At 41.1% G+C, this 18806-nt stretch overlaps 1 protein-coding gene across 1 annotated transcript in view; it reads right to left on the reverse strand.

The window, feature by feature from the left end:
• Window positions 1-3462: 3462 nt before the first annotated feature.
• The window catches only part of LOC139730067 (deleted in lung and esophageal cancer protein 1-like), a 36629-nt gene continuing 21285 nt past the window's right edge, over window positions 3463-18806 (reverse strand). Inside the window, exons 20-30 of the mRNA XM_071640978.1 lie at window positions 18340-18500; window positions 17163-17366; window positions 15805-16030; window positions 14753-14927; window positions 13449-13798; window positions 10353-10573; window positions 8706-9039; window positions 7930-8094; window positions 6509-6662; window positions 4928-5048; window positions 3463-3586 (exon numbers count right to left, since the gene is read on the reverse strand). Of these exons, the coding sequence (XP_071497079.1) occupies window positions 3463-3586; window positions 4928-5048; window positions 6509-6662; window positions 7930-8094; window positions 8706-9039; window positions 10353-10573; window positions 13449-13798; window positions 14753-14927; window positions 15805-16030; window positions 17163-17366; window positions 18340-18500 (2235 nt within the window). The remainder of the gene's footprint in view (window positions 3587-4927; window positions 5049-6508; window positions 6663-7929; window positions 8095-8705; window positions 9040-10352; window positions 10574-13448; window positions 13799-14752; window positions 14928-15804; window positions 16031-17162; window positions 17367-18339; window positions 18501-18806) is intronic.

An 18806-nucleotide genomic window follows, 5' to 3' on the forward strand; every position in this document is an offset into this window, starting at 1 on the left:
CCTGGCCTAATCTAATCTAGGGGGGGGGGGGCACCGCGAGAGGAGGAGATTGTTTTGGTTTTGGCATGGGCTATGTAGCTCCATGGTGCGTGTGTGTGTGTACGTGTGTGTGTGTGAGTGTAGACATTCAGCGTATGCAGACAGAGCATGCCTGTACTGCAGCCCACCTCCCCAACTCATCCACGGCTTGTACTTTATCCCCAACAGTGAGCATTTTTTGTGCTTCCTTACAAAATTAGCAATGCATACTAAATATTAAGTAGTCAGTCTAGGAAAAGAACGAGAAGACTCCAAAGGCACTGTGTCACTTCACTGCATTACAGACGGTCAGTACATGTATTTGCATGCACGCACGTGTGTACCGGTACGGTAGTACGGGACGGGTTACCAAAATACCGCCGGCATAACGCCATACGTTCGCGATACAAAAAAGAAGTTCTTTCACAAATTTTGTAGTTGTGTTAATATTGGACCTTTTTGTGTATAATATTGATAGCTTTTATATCTCTTAGCATAATTGTCACAGGATCCTCATACTTTTTAAACTGTACATCAACATAAAATCTATTGCTGATCGCAATGATTATCATATCAATGCGCGAGTAAGGGCATATTGCGCATGTATGTAGAGATGCATGCAGCTGGTGGTCGATGTATCTGTGTACGTGTACGCATGCATTACACATTGTCAGCACCGGCAAACTGGCAATGCTCTCCTTCTTATTCCTGTATTTTCGTTATTTATGGGTCAAAATTTTTCGTTCGAAATGTAAAATGGATGACCATAGAATTTCTCAATAGAATATAAAATTGAAAACTTTAGAAAGGATAGAGAAAATTGAGTTCACTTTGAATGGTGTGCCACAGGCAGATATCCTTATCATGCTCTTACGTAATACGACAGCTGCTGTAGTCATTAAACCCTGGCTTGGCCTCCAGGTTTGTCACGCCTGAGCAGAAAGTTAATTTGCAATGGACAAATACTTTGACTCCCAACTCCCAAACGAACAATCTTTAGCGAGGTATAGCACCCCATCAGCTTCATGGAAGTGGGGTCTCGCCTCAAACGAGGGATTGACGGCATGAGTTAGGATGCAGCATTTGTAATGATTTGTCATAGTCTTGGTGTACTGCTAGTTTGAATATAGTCAGTCCTAGCAGTTTCTTTCCTCATCTGAAAAAAAGAAAAATAAGAAAAAAGGGTTAGCTTTGTAAATTTCTTTATGGTGACTTGAGAGTTTTTCTTTTTTGGTGATTGTTTTGTACTCTGCTGGACATGCCACCCAAGAAACAGAATAAAAATCAACAGAAAAGGAACGACTACTATCACTGGAAAAAATTGTGCGTATGGGTTGCCCATAGGTGGGCCGTGGATGGGGAGGTGTGGAGTAAAAAAAAAAAAAAATCAACAACGAACTGTAGTTAGGTACATTGTAGCACCAAGATTATTATCTTGGTACATTGTAGCACCTTAGCTTGCAGGCTGAAGTGGTACATACATGCATTCAGTACATGCAGCTTATGAGTGGGACTGAATAGGTATACATGTACCATTTCACCATTACTTTTAAAATTTCCATTTTAAATAAGAGATGGTGGCTTTTATATCAGGACTACTGCAGTTGTACACAATGCTCCAAGTATTACAGTAAACTTACTGTAGAAGAGGAAAAGAAAATTGAAAACACCATAACAACTTTCCTTTCTCACTCAGGGAACTGTAAAGAGTGTGAGCTGTACTATACATGTACATGTAGATATATTTAGCTTTCTGTATAGGCACTACCTTGCAGCTACCTGAAACATTTCTGGCAGAAAAGACGACAAAAATTAAAGCGTGGACATCTGCCTTTGTGATTGAAGTATTTTACCTTCCGATTTTGATTACAGTTCTTTTAATCAAATCAGATTGTACTCTTTCACTAACTATTTCCCACTCCACCCGCAGCTATCACTACTCTATACTTTCTTATGTCAAACATAATTTCTTCATTTTGAATTGCTTTCATAATTGAAATTTAAGTTCATGTTTGAGTGGAAACGAACAGGACACTCATAGGGTGATGGTACATTTGTTCATCTGAGTTTTGTGTAAACGATAAGATGGTTTGGGGAATTATATTAATGGTAGTGACCATCTCAAAGTTCTCTTTCCCTCTAATACAATGGAACTTTTCAAGATTTATTTGTTGGAGATTATCCTATATGTAGTTTTATGAAAAAGTAAAGTTATCCTGAACATAAAGCTGAGCTTTACTTTCAGTTTTCTCAAAAGGGCAGACTGATGACTGCAGCGGTCAGTGAAAGTATGTTCCAGAAATGGCTTTAGGATACCGATCCACAGCTCTCTATGGATTATCTTTGATAGTACAAAAATGTAGATACATTATGTATGTATAGGACATCAAACCACACCATGTATAATCAGACACTTGACATGAATAGAAGTTGAAGCAATGTACAGAGCATTTGCAAATGTAAAAGGGGGAATTTCCCATTCTGCAGTTTATGATAATACATATTTATTTACAGTCATTTTGTATACATATTTACACAGTCTATCTCTCACTTCAAGCATGGTGTAGTATCACACACTTAATATCTCTGTGAAGTTTAGTCTATATGTACATAATATTCACAAATTAGATATATCCATTTTACTACAATTAAATTATAAAGTGCGATGACCATGTAGGATCTGGGATTTAGACGAGTCAAACAGTAAATCTTATGTTACGGAACACTGCCCTTCCTAATAATTCACTGCATCAGAATTGGCATATTATACTGTTGTCATTAACTCCATAATCAAAATGTTAATCAAAACATGGTCATTGTGCATAGTGGAAAATCAAAATAATTTGGCTGCTGATTCAGCAGTTTATATGCAGAGGCTTGCTCATTGACATAAATGATGACACAAATTGCAGTGTTAAGAAGGCAACTTCTAAGCTTGGTGTAAAAAATAAAAAATAAAAATAAGAATAAACAGCCTTCAGTTGAACCTCTGCACTCTCATTCTAATTTTGTTTTTGCCACTCCATTTAATTTAAGTCTAATTTTAATTAGCATGTATAATCATCTACGTAGAAATCCATAAAGTCTTGTTTGGACTAATGTACACAGTTGATATTTGAGGAGTCTAAAGCAATAAAGTCTTGGTTCCAAGCTGTGCAGTGTTCTAAGTGCATTATTTATGACATCTTCTACCATTCATGCATGCTAGTAATATGTGTCAGATATGATGTGCTCATGCACACTGCCTGCCTGACCAACACTGGCAGCAAAGGAAGGTTTGTATAGTAGCGAGAATGGTTTGTTGTTGCCGCTGTTTTGGGGGTTTGAGTTTTTGTTTGTTTTTAAACTTGATGTCCCAACTGACTTGAGCAAGAGGAGGTGATAGTCACATGATTTCTACGACAAGTATTGCTTCCATGTCAGATGATGCGGCCATCGCTTCTCTCAGGGGTTCACCAGGGCCTCGTGTCGGCTGTCGTAGGTGCCTTGACCTCTGACCTGTAGGAATTTGATTTCTTCTCCCAGCATGCCCTTGAAGATGAATGACCCTTGGTAGGAAATGTTGTGCCTGTCAAATCAATGAAAAGGTTTTTGGCATCACAACAGAGAGAAAATCAACATAAATTAAAGGGGAAAATGGCCAATATTGCCATTATAATCTCCTCCCCTCCCCCACCCCCCCCCCCAAAAAAAAAAAATAAAATAAAGAATCCATCTTGAGGGACTGTGATGGAGCAAATCAAGAAAAGACTTTATGTTGTCCATTGTTTCCGCGACACATTTACTGTTTTAGAAAAGAACAAAATGAAAAGGATATTAATTGGTGTAGCCAATTCAGTTTTGAGAGAGTAAAAGACAGCAGTAAACAAAACAGGCATACTTGTAATTACAGAAACTGTTTCAACTGCCACATTCGACTGTACAAACAGCTGCTAAAAGATGTTGCTTAATTGCTATAGAATGCTTGCAAATGTCAGTATGTGTGAACTGCATGTGTGTAACTCGGGTGGTTCCGCTTAGTTAGCACCACTTCACAGGATTGTTTTGCTTTAAATGTTAGAGAATATTTGATATGATACATCAAATATAATACAACAAAAACTAGAGTTGCAACTGATTGACAAATTGCCCTACATTGACGTAAATAAGCACTGAATTGATCCCGGTTTTAGTAGAAGCCATGATAAAAAATCATGGGCGTACATACTCGGGCAGGATTGAATCTACGACCTTCTGATCACCGGACAGGCGTCATCTCCACTAGACCACCGAGCTTTCGCCCAACAGCAAGTGTTGGTTCTAATCCTTACAGCATGCAGCGTGTACTGCGTAATTATTCAGATTCATGAAATTCTTCCGTTGAGGAGTTTTCATTGCAACTGATTGACAAATTGCTATATGAGACGTGTGTGATGTGAGGCTCTAGGTAGCCCGCTGGGGGCGAAATTCAAATACATCATCTGCTGTGGTACTCCATGCATCTACTGATCACCGGACAGGCGTCATCTCCACTAGACCACTAAGCTTTCACCCGAGAGCAAGTGTTGGTTCTAATCCTTATAGCATGCAGTCTATACTGCGTAATTATTCAGATTCATGAAATTCTTCCGTTGAGTTTTCATTGCAACTGATTGACAAATTGCTATATTATGAGACGTGTGTGATGTGAGGCTCCAGGTAGCCCGCTGGGGGCGAAATTCAAACACATCATCTGCTGTGGTAATCCATGAATCTACATGTATGTACGCACAAATGGATGCAAAGAAAAAAATATTTCCGTCGATGTAGGGCAATTTGTAAATCAGTTGCAATGAAAACTCCTCGACAGAAGAATTTTATGAATTTGAAGGAAAAACTTAAGTGCTATAAAATGTAATACAACAGATATGAATTTGTGATTCACATATACCTAGGTTTGAAGTAGACAGTCAGAATGGCCTTGCTGTTTGAGACATGTGTGACGTGAGGCTCCAGGTAGCCTGCTGGAGGTGAGACTTCAAACACATCATCTGCTGTGGTACTCCATGCATCTACATGCACACACAAATGGATGCAAAAAGAAAGAAACTAGAAAATGTAACCACCTGGACAGATTAACATACTGTTATGTACTCCAAAACTCAATGAGCTGCAAAACATATATATATATATATATATATATATATATATATATATATTTTATTTTATTTTTTTTATTTATTTTTTTTTTTTAATGAAAACTTAACTGCTCTGTGTTTGCCCATGCATACATATTCCTAGAGGGGGGAAGGAACAGCATGATACATGACCTGATATACTACATGCGTCACGAAAATAAACCCTTGTTCCAACTTCACCACAGGCCAACTATACTACTCTGCAAATTAGTGAACACAATAAGAACTGTAGGATGCTTGAAGCTGAACTTATTTCCCTAATACATACCGTACTTCTGCTCATGAGCTACCAATTCAGCAAAGGTCTACACTACAAGTAAACCCCATCATAATGAAAGGAAATAAAGCAGGATATGCATTTTCCCAGTACAGATTTATGAACACCCACGTGTATGGCACAACTCGCTAAACATACCTAGCAAATTTCAGACATACACATTGTACACAAGATTTCATCAGTATGAGCAGATTTATGGATTCGAATGACATGATTTTCCCATGTTGCTTTGTCCATTTCAACCACATTGAAAAAGGGGGTAAAATACTCCACTTTCCAGCCTACACCAGTGTACATAATTAAGGCACACATCTGACACATAGTGCAATACACGACAAACATGGCGCACATTGAACCTCGTTATACACAGGATGTGGAGAGCAAACACTAGCTGTGCAGTGTACAATGTATAGTTTAGCCTCCATTCAATGTAGGATACATTGAACTATCAACTAATTTACGCATCTGATCAAAAGAGGGAGAGAGTGACACTAGATCTTTATGCTGTGATTACTGGAGGCTTCCTCTCCTGTGTGAATGAATGGAAGGAATCCATTAACCCGTTGAGGACAGGCTGAATTTGCTACAACACGCATTTCCCACAGACACCTGCCCGTGTATACTCGGGATTCGTCCTTAACGGGTTAAAAGTTTGTCAGTGGAAATGTCACGTGGAAGTAGAACGTTCTCCCTCAGCCCCCCCCCCCCCCCCCCCCCCATCTCTCTGGACCATATTTACATGCTCAGACCAACAACTCAGATATTCATAATAAACAGGGGTCACAGAAAAATTCTTTAAGGGGGGGGGGGGGGGGGGGGGCATCCTTTCCCCCGGAGGTCAAATGTCAATAGAACCCCTATATCCCATCTTATGGAAGAGCTATTTTATAGTACAAATGTGTCCATGAATCTTAGATATGCATAGTAAAACAGCCCACTCCAGTGAATTAAGGATAAAAGAAAAACTTCTCTGGTTTTCCACAATTTCAAAGCAAGGAAACACCTTACAATCCAGTTATCTGCAAAGAGTGCTACCCTCTCCTCTAGAAGTCCTTACCAAAGGACACTGTCCAGTACGAGCCAGAGCTAGTGGGGTTAGTGATGGTCACCCTCAGACTGCGCTCTTGATCAACCAGGCAGGAGCCGAAGTCCAGCTGCGACGGGGAGAGCTCAAAAGATGGGAGGACCACAACAGCATAGAGAGGCAGTCGCTAGAGGGAGGGAAAAGAGGTGGGTATACAATGTATTTGAGAGTGAAAGCGCTGCAGATTACGCCATTACAGACAGACTGGTTTTCCTGTAACACGCATTTCCCATTTACCCCAACCGAAAAATATTGGGCAAAGCACCTCATATGGAATAAGAAGAGTCCTCCAAGCCTGGAAAGGACATTACAGTTGAACTTCTCGTATCCGGACAAGTCGGGACCGGGGCTCATCCGGATAAGGGATTTGGCCGGATACGGGAGACTCAATGCTTTATACATGTACATATACATGCACATGTACCGGTACTGATGTAGCCCATTGTAGTACCACATGTAGTAATGTGTATACTGCAACCTTTTCATTGTTACACTCAGTAACAGACCCCAAAATAGAGGTTCGTGTTTGCAAGAATGAAATCATTTTCTTTTATAAATTCTTGGGATGATTTACCTAAATAATTATTAAGAAATGTATCAAGTATATGTAATTCATGTGTGTTTGTGTAGGAGTTCTCAAGGAGTTGGGAATCCCCTTTCCTACCGTAATTATTTTTAAAAAAATCACGGCGAGATTGCGTCCGTATAATAGAGAGATCCGGATAAAGGGAGGCCGGATAAGGGAGGTTCAACTGTACATGTATTTTCTTTTATAGATAATATATTGATTTATCAATAACTGGGCATTTCTTGGTTGTACAGATCTTTGCACCCACTTAAATAAACATCAAAACATTTCATATACACCCACATGTGCACAAACACATCCATGCATGCAAACATGCAAACATTATGAAGAGTGGGATTTTTTAATTTCATGGCAGATTATGTGTTAATTTGACAAGACTGCCAGTCAGGCTATCCTGGGCCACATTGCTTTAAGAATAGGATCCTAAAATTATAACATAAATATGGATATTTCTGGTAATATCCCAACATTTTGAGAGAACAGTCAGAATATGAATAAAAAAAAAATCAATAGATGGTCCAGCAAATACATTTTACAATAATACATTCATGCTGTTTGTTTTGTTTTTTTAATAGAAATACGTCTAATTGTGTTCAAGTACAAAATTACTGCATATCATACTGTATCAAGATAAAAGCAAAATAATGAAACAAAATGGGAACAAAACAACAAAAAATGATAAATCCTAAACTCCCTGGTACAAACAGTAGAGCAAAACAAAATGCTTTCCATCCACTTTTTTGAAAGATATGAATGAAGAAAATGAACAAAAAGAAAAAAAAACTTTGGATGCATCATTGTATACCTGCACTGTGTTGTTTGTGTAGCAGAGGAGGAGATCCTTGTGAATATTCAGCTTACGCTCCCCTTGCTCCGACGTTAGAAGGACTCCCTCTTTGGCCTGGCCCACCAACAACCCTTCCAGGTTGTTCATGATGAGAGCCAAGTCCAGCTGGAAACCGAGCTTGACCTGGGAAAGAAGCAGGGGGAGGGGGATGGTGACATCTTGAGCTGTCAAAGTCGAGTCTCGACGGCAATGCCAGAGGAGCAGCGAAAACTTTAATCTCAATGTAATATAATATATAATTAATTAATTATCATAATGTAACAACACAAAACTTCTGACTGCTTGAACGTAGCTAAATGACCATTTGTGGATGACAAGATTCCAGTAAACATTGGGCTGATTGTAGCTGTGAGACACAATCAATTATTAAAAAGCTATTCTAACAATTGCAAAGGAAATAGATTTAGTCCAAAACTAACCTTTAATGTTTGTGTGGAGCAAAGAGTAAAGTTCTTTTAAGATGTCAAATATATTTCAGTTTCGTTAATTCAAACCATTTTTGCTTATGATACAAGTTGTACATTTTGTGCAAAAGAAATTCATGCAAAAGTGTCACCTTTCTTAATGATGGGTTCTTGTACACAATTCATATGCAACTCTGATTTCATAAGCTCTTTGCACAGTTATACACTAAGTCAGAGCACTCACATTGACCATCATCTGGATGTGACATTGAAAACCATGGGAGATCAATGTGTCTATATCACAAAGACATTGACGAAGATGCTATTCACCTGCAGGTTGTGCTGTGTGGGCAGGGTGTACAGAATCCCGTCTCCAGTGACCTGTGACCTCACAGTGCCCTTTGCCCCCTTCTTGCTGACTGGGTCCACCCTCTGGAGCAGAAAAGGGGGCGGGGTCACGGCTTGGAAGGAGAGCGGGGTCTGTGTGTTGTTTTTCAGCGTGGCCGACAGGCTGGTGATGTGGCAGGCGTGGAGGGCAGTCTCTCTCACCGTGGGGCGGTCTCTCAGGGTCGGGGTGGGTGGTGGGGGAGGGGACAGGTCCAGAAGCTGGCTGGCAGCCGTGCGGTAAGTTAGTCCCTCCTCCTCGGATGTCTCCACTGTGACACTGCGCATCAAACGAGGGCGACAAAGAGAGAATTCAAGAGAATGTAAGTTCCTAACACCCGACTGTACTTTTGGCTATTCCTATTGGTCATACTTGTTTTCCAGCTTTCTCCTACTCTTAAGAATGAAATGAAATCAAGTTGTCAGATGCCACAGTCACGGACACAGCAACAACTTCATCAAAATCACTTTCTGCGGTCTGCACATTTTTGCTTGCCATGTGCACTTCTCTAGCATATCCATATCAATGTGTTCAAGATACACCTGAAAAAGAATACATATTCATATGAACATTTATATATAAATATATTTGGTCACAGTAGCAGACGATGATAAAACAAAAGTTTTTCTTCTGAATCTACTGCTGACTATGTGGTCAAGCTGTACAAATGACACACATTTGCATCATGGCATTACAGAAAGTAAGAGGCCAAGAGCAAAAATGAGTCTGCTGAGAGAAAATTTCTCCCCAAAATCACTACAATGATCGTCAAACTGTTGTGCAAAAGTAAAAGCACAAACTGAATGCAAATACTGGCAAATATTTGAAAAACATCAGACCATGAAATTCTTCCATCGAGATGTTTTCATTGCAACTGATTGACAAACTGCCCTACATCAACGTAAATAAGCACTGAATTGATCATGTTTTAGTAGTAGCCATGATAAAAAATCATAGGTGCACATATTCAAGCAGGATCCGAACCTACGACCTCCTGATCTCCGGACAGGCGTCATCTCCATGGAAAAATTTCATGAATTTGAATAATTACGCAGTACCCGCTGCATGCTACACTTGCTGTCGGGCGGAAGCTCAGTGGTCAAGTGGAGATGACGCCTGTCCGGAGATCAGGAGGTCATAGGTTCGAATCCTGCTGGAGTATATATGTACGCCCATGATTTCTTCTATTATGGCTACTAGCTACTTAAACACTGATCAATTCAGTGCTTATTTACGTCGATGTAGGGCAATTTGTCAATCAGTTGCAACATCAGACCAGTTATAAAGGTATCACAGTTTGAATGTCAGAAAAAATTCTAACAGGTATACCCAAGCATTCCCCGAAAGAGTCATCCTGGTCATGTGATTATGGTAAGCCATAGATGGCTGTCTTAAAAGATAAGGAAGGACCAAAATATACTCATATACTATGAAATATTTTGAAGAACTTTATTGTGAATGAAAGTAGTCTATTTTCATGTACGGTACAGAAAGACCATTATTTTCTGTAGGTTGTTTTTTGTTTAGCAATTAGCATCTGGACTAGCAAGGACAGAACTCAAGAAACTTCACAGAGAATGACAGGTACATACAAGGCTGTCTTGATGAACGCAGTGAAGTCAAGTCGCAGGGGTGGCACCTCATAGCCCTGGCCCCTGGTCACACGTCCCGGTTCGCTGACCAGCTCGGGCCGGTCCAGACTGAGGAAGCCCAGTGCATAGCCGACACAGTCTGCAGCTTCCTGGGCTGGAAGGAAGCTAGCGTCGGGAAGGAAGCTGGCGACAATGTTGGCTGTTCCCCTTCCGGGTATGACCTGGAGAAAAAAACATTGCAATAAAAATTCTGCACCTCAACAATACTACTTGCTGAGACATGCAACACTGCTATGTACAGCATGATGGTGATTGCACATCACGTATACTTACCTGCTTTTTTTTTTTTTTTGTGAAAATGTATGGTCTCTATAATCTTTAATTGTCTTACAGAAGACCTGGTACAATCAGGAAGGGTAGGGGAAAATTACTTTTCTCCTTTATACCAGGGGTTCTGTTTAAGCGGTGTCCCTGGCATTCAGTAAAATCAACCAAAACAAAATTCATCATTCAGGTAGCTTTATAACAAAGCTATGGAACATTTGTGTGTGTGTGTGTGTGTGTGTGTGTGTGTGTGTGTGCGCGTGTGTGGGGGGGGGGGGGGGGGGGGGGACAATAGAGGGTGAAGGGTCAATGGCACTGTTTTTTTTATTACATTGTATAGAGGTACCTCTCAGTCAAACATAGTCAATTAGCCTTGATGAACAGTTACTGTAAGTGTTGTAATTATACCTGATTAAACTGAGACTTTTATTCAAGACATCACTGACAATGCATCATCTCTTTTGCTTCTTTTTTTTCTTTTACCAAAGCCATCAGGTTTTGCCTCTTGCCCATTGAAATACTTACAGATTATGTTCTGTTGCACGAGTACAGAAGGAGCATTTTCAACAGCAGCAGCGACTTGTTACAGATTTGGTGCCTTTCCGCATATATCCTCTTCTTAACCCTAATCCTACCAGGTTTTTTGAGGGACTTGAAACCACCGGGGGGGGGGGGGGGGGGGGTCTTTTTGGCCCCCCTTCAGATCTCAGCCGTGGATGGCGCGATCCTCGCGAAAATTTGCACCACGGTAGAGGCCAATGTAAACTACAAGACTGTATAGTTAGATTTTTCAAATTTTAATTGATGTGTTTTATAATGATTGATTTATGCTAATTTATGCAAAAATAATTTTTTTTGCCTATAAACAAGGCAATCGCCAAATTGTGTCTCGCCCATTCGCGTACAAGGAATTAATACTTTTTATAACTCCCAGAAGTTAATTGACCTGTTTATGACCTTTGACCTTGTGGTGACCTTCATCACCCTAAGGGACATTTACCATCCAAGTTTGGTCACAAACGGACAAAGGGATCAAAAGTAATGAGCCATAATCGAAACGCGCCATAAAAACTTAACATTGGGCCCTAAAAATTTGTTGACCCCTTTCTGTGACCTTTGACCTTTTGATGACCTTTAACTCCCAAAGGGACATCTACCGTCCAAGTTTGGTCACAAACGGACATAGGGATCAAAAGTTATGAGCCACAATCAAAACGCGCCCTAAAAACATAACATTGGGCCCTAAAAGTTTGTTGACCCCTGTCTGTGACCTTTGCCCTTGTGACGACCTTCACCTCCCCAAAGGACATCTTCTATCCAAGTTTGGTCACAAACGGACAAACGGATCAAAAGTTATGAGCCATAAACGAAATGCGCCCTAAAAACTTAACATTGGGCCCTAAAAGTTCATTGACCCCCGTCTGTAACCTTTGACCTTGTGGCTACCTTTAACTTCCCAAGAGACATCTACCATCACCCAAGTTTGATTGCCATTGTAGCAACATGTGCTGAGTTACGTGTGATAAGAGAGTCTTGCAAGTACACTTTAACGTATGACCTCAAATGACCTTTGACCTTATCATGTGACCTCTTACGGCACCATAACATGAAGGTACCCCCAGTGCATCCATCACCCAAGTTTGATTGCCATTGTAGCAACATGTGTCAAGTTACGTGTGATAAGAGAGTCTTGCAAGTAAACTTTAACGTATGACCTCAAATGACCTTTGACCTTATCCTGTGACCTCCAACGGCACCATGACATGAAGGTACCCCCAGTGCATCTATGACCTAAGTTAGGTTGTAATCCAAGCAACTTATGTGAAGTTATTTGTCAAAAGAGAGTCTTGCAGGTAAACTTTAACGTAGAAAAGAGAGTCTTGCACATACTCTTTAATATATAACCTCAAATGACCTTTGACATCATCACATGACCTCTGACAACACCATAACATGAAGATACCCCTAGTGCTTCTATCACCCAAGTGTGGCTACCATTGCTGTAACAGTTGCCAAGTTATGCATCATAAGAGAGTCTTGCAGGTAAACTTTAACATTTGTGACGGACGACGGACGACGGACGGACGACGGACGGACGACATTTGGATCCCTTAGTCTCGCCTTCACCTCCGGTGGGCGAGACAATAAAAAAATAAAGCTCCACAACTTCTAATTTTTGGTGAACATATTCTTTTCAATATCCTCAACAATAATACTGAAGCAAAAATTCGGCTTCATAATCATTTCATTTGTTGTATTTGATTGTTTATTGAATTTCTTATGTATATCCTTGTTTTTTACTTTTTGTTTTTGTTGTTTTTTTCGTCAAAATTTGTCGCAGAAACTTTTGAAAGCATAATCAGGCTAAAATAAATTATTATCAGCCATTGAAAGTAAATATATCTATTTTTATATGAATTAATTGCAAAAACACAATTTACATTGGATTTGTGTACACAAAATCATGTTTTTGAGCAATTTTTGGGTCAATGAATTTTTTTCAAAGGGGCGTGTCTTCAAAACGGTATGCCCGGGAGCAACAAATTTGGTCTCAAAAGTTGCGTGATACTTGAAAGAAAGAAGTCCTAAACTGTCGCGGTGTCACACGTTGCGGAATAGTCACACGAAACGTCGGGGGGGCAAAATGCCCCCACCCCCCCCCATGGGAATAGGGTTAAGACGAACGAATCAAAACAATTTGCACCTAAACAGACCCATCGCATCCAACAGCAGTCTAGTGGTGAATTGCCAGAAACTAGGATTGATTCTCACCATTTGGTGTTGGTCGATGGTAAAAGGACCATTGGCTGGCACACCTTCGTGCTCCCGAAGCCGGACGCTCAGCAGCTTGGGCCGTCCTTTCTCTCGCGCCTCGAGGTCGTCGGCGATCTTGGACAGGAGGCCCGTCGTTGATGCCTTCCCCTCACCGGTCTCCGGATCGCCGGAGTCTTCCGTCTCCTCCGACAGGCCACCGTTTCCCTGGTCGCTGATGTCCGCTGCAGGGATGATTTCCTTGCCGCTGGGATCCCTGATGGGGAAAGCATCGCCATAGATGACCTGCAGGTCCACCAGCTTGTGGTCACCTTCTGCCAAGTTGAAGATCTGCCAGTCAACCCGGATTTCTGTTGGATGAATAGTGAGATGGAGAGGTCTGTTAGAGATATTGAGCTCTTCCAATACTATGATGCACTTTTCCCTTAGATGAGTTGTCTGCAGGCCTGAAGTTTTGAAAATGGTTGCTGTGGTATCACTGTTAGGCAAAATCCTGCATCACTCTATCAACAATATCCCATTTGCATCATGATCCTCATGATCTTACATTCTGAATAGACATACCACATGTTCCCCCATCCAGCACCTGGCCCCAGCACTTGTGCACCAGTACTTCACAACTTGACCACTGCATGGGTTTGCTGTCCTCACAAACTGATTACAACTTCAACTTTAGTAGTAATTAAGAGTCTTCAAAAGCTACAACAGAGAACAAACTTTGATGACAGAGAGTTAGAGAGTGAGAGATGAAAAGTGTGAGGGAGATCATTGAATGCCAACAATGAAGTCAGGCAGTAATTAAATCAGTCTCCTTGCAGTATCTTTATGGCATCATCTGCATAAGATGCCTTTTAAGGTGATTTGGGTCATATTGGAGGCAGTAGAAGTTGACCTTTAATGAGCCAGAAGCAGACCCTTTCACAAGACTCTGCAGGCAGCTTCATAAACTGGGGGAACATAAGCATTTAGGTTGTAGAAAATTCAAGTGGCAAAATGATAATGGAAGCATGTGCCAGACATTGACGTGCCCTGATCCATAGAGCATGGTCTAAACCTGTGCATCTTGATGAGTGACAAAGCTCTCATAGGTGGGTTGCGATGTCTTCAAAATATAAACCCCCAAAAAAATCCTATTCGATCTAAATGAGCCTCCAAAAAATTGTTGGAGTCAAACTGGACCTCGGGTGAAAAAGGCCTGAGAAGTAAGGGTCTATTCTAAATGAACTTTCACTGTTCACAAAGTTGTTGGTTCTCGTAGAGTCAAATTTTTCTTTATAAATGCCAAAACAAAGGGGTGCACTCACCGCAGGGACTGTTGTTCATGATCTTCAGCGGTCGGTTGATGGCGGGGACGCCGCAGATGTGGGTGCCAAACCGCACAAAAGGAATCTGGCCTTTGATGGTGGCCATCTGGAATTTGAGCGGACAGCCAGTGACATCCATGCTGATCGGGACGTGGACAGGGTCCAGGTGGGACACCTGTTGGAAAAACAAAACAAAACAAAAGAGTTTTGCATTGAGTTGGTGGAAGACAGATTTTCCTAAAAGCTTGTTTGCAGAGTTTGAAAGAAACACAATGCAACTTCTGAAACTGTCTAAAGATACACACGGCCTGGCTGAGTGTGCTCAGGCTATTTCAGAGTTCCCTAATGCAGGCGTTTTACATACACCTGGTGGTATGATGTACATTATTTGTTTTATAAGACAGCAACATGGAGTCTTGTCATTAACTGATAGTAATATGGCACTTCGTGGCAAAAGTAAATAACACAGAGATGTCCTGAATGCTGTTGAATGTTCATTTAATGCTCCTCTTTGACAGTCACACAACCACCACCAACTGTGTTGGTCAGTCAGCAATAACCAGTCACTGGCACTTTCTGCTTTTGAGCTGCAATGGCCAGAATTTGAAAAGGTAGTTTAAATCGAGTCCATGGATTACGCAAGGTTTGACTGCATAAATGTGCATGACACGTCGTGTCCATCAACAGGGAACCCATAATGAACATGTACATGAGCACGGCAAGCCTACACCATACTTCATGCTTGTTTGAATCCATGGACTGTATCTAACCCCTAGATTCTCTGATTTGATTGAAACTATAGTTCTGAATTTGTGTCAACTTCTTATAAGATGATTATTTAATAAGTGTTTTCCCGTTTCGTCTGTAGTTCATGGAAAGCTGGGGTCATGTAAAAGGTGAGAGCACTTTAGCAATGCAGAAGTTAAATTGAAAAGCTTACAAATCACAATCAGCAGCTAATTTTCTGACATTAATCAGAAAAAAAATACAACTTCCCCCAGGGGCAGGTACCACAATTTATCTTGAGGGACTGGACACACAGTGATCCCTACCTTGCATATCAGCTGGTCAGTGTAGTGGCCCCACATGTCGCTGTGTGCTGTCACTGTCACCTCTAGAGATGCAAACGGTTCCAGGATCCCCGAGGCAGGCTGGACCAGGAACGCGGCCCCCCTCCCATCCCGCAGTATGGCCTTCATGTAATCGGCTTGGTTCTTGGCTGAGGACTTGCTTCGGGGGTCTGCCAGGTTGGCGGTGCGGCTCAGCAGAGCTCCAGGTCTGTGCAAGGAAGACAAAGAAAAACAACGAACTAAATACACACTTTCCAAATCTCAGCCACAATATGCAACTTATCACAACCTTTTAACAATTTCTTTAAAATTTCCACCCAGTTCCACCTACAGACATAATTTGTTATGATAAGAATAATCATCAACTTGAGGACCTTTTAAATATTCATAATTGGAAAATGGGCCTTTTATTTCTTTTCAGCAGCTTCACCAGTCTCTGAGCTATCTTCCATGGTAAATGTTCCGATTTCTCATGCACAGCTACCTGTAGGGTTTGATCACAATAATATGTTCTTAACCTGTTGAAGATGAGTCCTGAGAATACTCGGGCAGGTGTCTATCGGAAATGCGTATTATAGCAAAATCAGTCCGCCCTCGACAGGCTAAGTGACAAAAGTGTAAAGGAATAACGCACTCAGTAACAAAAATTAGTAAAGGAAGACACTGGATAGACAATTATCAAAAAAAAAAGCCAACAACAACAATGAATGCTCCAAAAATCATAGAGACCAATTTCATAACAAAGCGGTTTCACCGCAGAGCAGATTTACACACACAGCACGTTTGCTGTGTATTATTTTGCTATTTCTAACCAGAAAGATTGAAGACAGGAGAGGCTGAGTTTACTCGTAATTCATGGAAGATCAACCCTTTATGTGCCCAGCAGGCCATTAGCTAAACTTGACAAACTTTGTCATCAGCATTCGGTAATACATCCAGACTTGAACTAGACGTATTCAGTAGATTAGCAAACCCACTTGGGTAGAGCAATGTCCTTCTGATACCAGTCCAACTAGAAGGTCATGGTGATACAAACATAGTGATAAGGGGGATTATTAGGTAATCCCTATTCATTAGTTTCTGGATACGTGTATCTGTACAGTGCACTCCCGTTATAAAAGACACGGTTATAATGAAATTCCAGTTACAAAGGAATACAAATTCAGGCTGTAACATTATCGGCTCTATTATTCTTATTGTTTATTTGTTCAGTTAAAACGAAATTTCAATATAACGAAAGAAAACTGCCATAGTCACGAACACTTCATTATAATGGAAGTCCACTGTGCCAAACAACAAGGAAAGTGCACAAAGGGTTAAAGAGAAGACCATGTGTGTACCTTCTCTGACTCTCTGCGCTCGTTCTCTCCCTTGGAGGCGGGGTGGGAGGTTTCCCCGCGGCGAACTTATCCACAATCAGGTTGAAGGGGGCAGGAATGGCTGTGTGGTTGGTGATGACAAGAACTCTGCTCGGTGTGGACATCAGCTCCACTTCACTCCCAAAGTCCAGGGCCAGGGGTGTCTTCTGGTCATCCTTTGACACTCTGACAGAAGGGGGTGTTAGTGGAAAGCACTTTGCAGTTATTGTACATTGTATGTTTATGGTGACACATGTAACAATGATACTAATGAGAGTATCATCAGAATGTCAACCATTCAGAGCATATAAATGAGTACATTGATGTCTTTAAGAAAGAAGGTCATGTTAAGAGATGATTGTTTTTGCGAATAGAGACTGCAAGCCTAATTCTGTCATGTGTTACTGCTGGAAGGACACTTCAGCACAATTTGCATGATGCAGCTGCTCAGTAAGCAGGAGGTGACCACTTTTAACCAAGGTGGGTCCTTTGTTCTGTACTTGGCTTAATAAATACAGATTGAACATTGAATCTTGATGACAGAGAGGTACAGAAGAAGAAGAATACACACACATACACACACACACACACACACACACATACAACAACAACAACAACAACAACAAATGATAGTGAAAAGGTTGCTACAGTCTTGCAGTCAATGTGTTATTCAAGCTGGCATGTATGGGATGGAAACTGTGCCAAAATAGTTCACTGGCTTCAGGATTGGTTGCAGGAAGTCATTTGTTAATTGTGTGTGGTATTTACTTGGTTACTTGGTATTTATTATTTATTTGTGCGGTATTTGTGTGTGTGTGTGTGTGCCACTGAGCACGAGTCTCGTTGTGTTTTACACATTTCTTGGTGCGTGTGACCTCACACCAACAAGAGAACAAAACAGCACAAAGTGTACAGCTGTCACTCAGTGGGTACCCGAAACCAACTTGTGGGGCACGTAGAACAATAATAAGGAGAGAACAATGGTGTACCCCACAATCAATGTGTGTAAAGTCTCTTGTTTTAGCACATGCATTTCATGCAGTGGGTTTTGTATCATGTGGGTTTGTATCATGCAGAGCTTGGTGTGTATCTGTCTAAGTCAATTCATTATGTATGTAAAGATATCCTTCAGGCAGGCCCTATGAACTTTTTAACTCACTCTTCTCGGCCGAGGAGATTGTCTGGTGAAGTGACCGGTCTGCTGGTGGCAGGTGTCGCATAGGTCACTCTCAAGCCCTGGACATTGGCCTTGACGTCCAGAAAGATGGGCTTCTCCATCCCGTTGACCATGCAGGGGACCCAAACTTCCGTCAGCTCACCCTATTCAAATGTGAATTATGAAGACTATGACTACATGTGGCTTGAATTCAGATATCATCCACGGAAGAAGAGAAATCTGATCTACTATTTTCCATGAAACATACATGACTCTAGCAGCTAAGAGATGAAAGACTTTTCTTATACACAAGTTTGCAGTTTCTGGAAAACTAAGCTTCTGAGATAGAAAGTGCAGTGAACACATATTAACAATTTTCATCAAGTCCGCTTTGTCATGGTGACATTATCCCCAATGTGGTATGTTGCTTTGCTGACGATTTGACCATCACTCTTTTGGTTTCTGAATGA

Source organism: Diadema antillarum, unplaced genomic scaffold, assembly GCF_040938485.1.
Source record: "Diadema antillarum isolate AM-2024a unplaced genomic scaffold, OU_Dant_1.0 seq00000288_RagTag, whole genome shotgun sequence".
Classification (NCBI taxonomy): Eukaryota; Metazoa; Echinodermata; class Echinoidea; order Diadematoida; family Diadematidae; genus Diadema; species Diadema antillarum.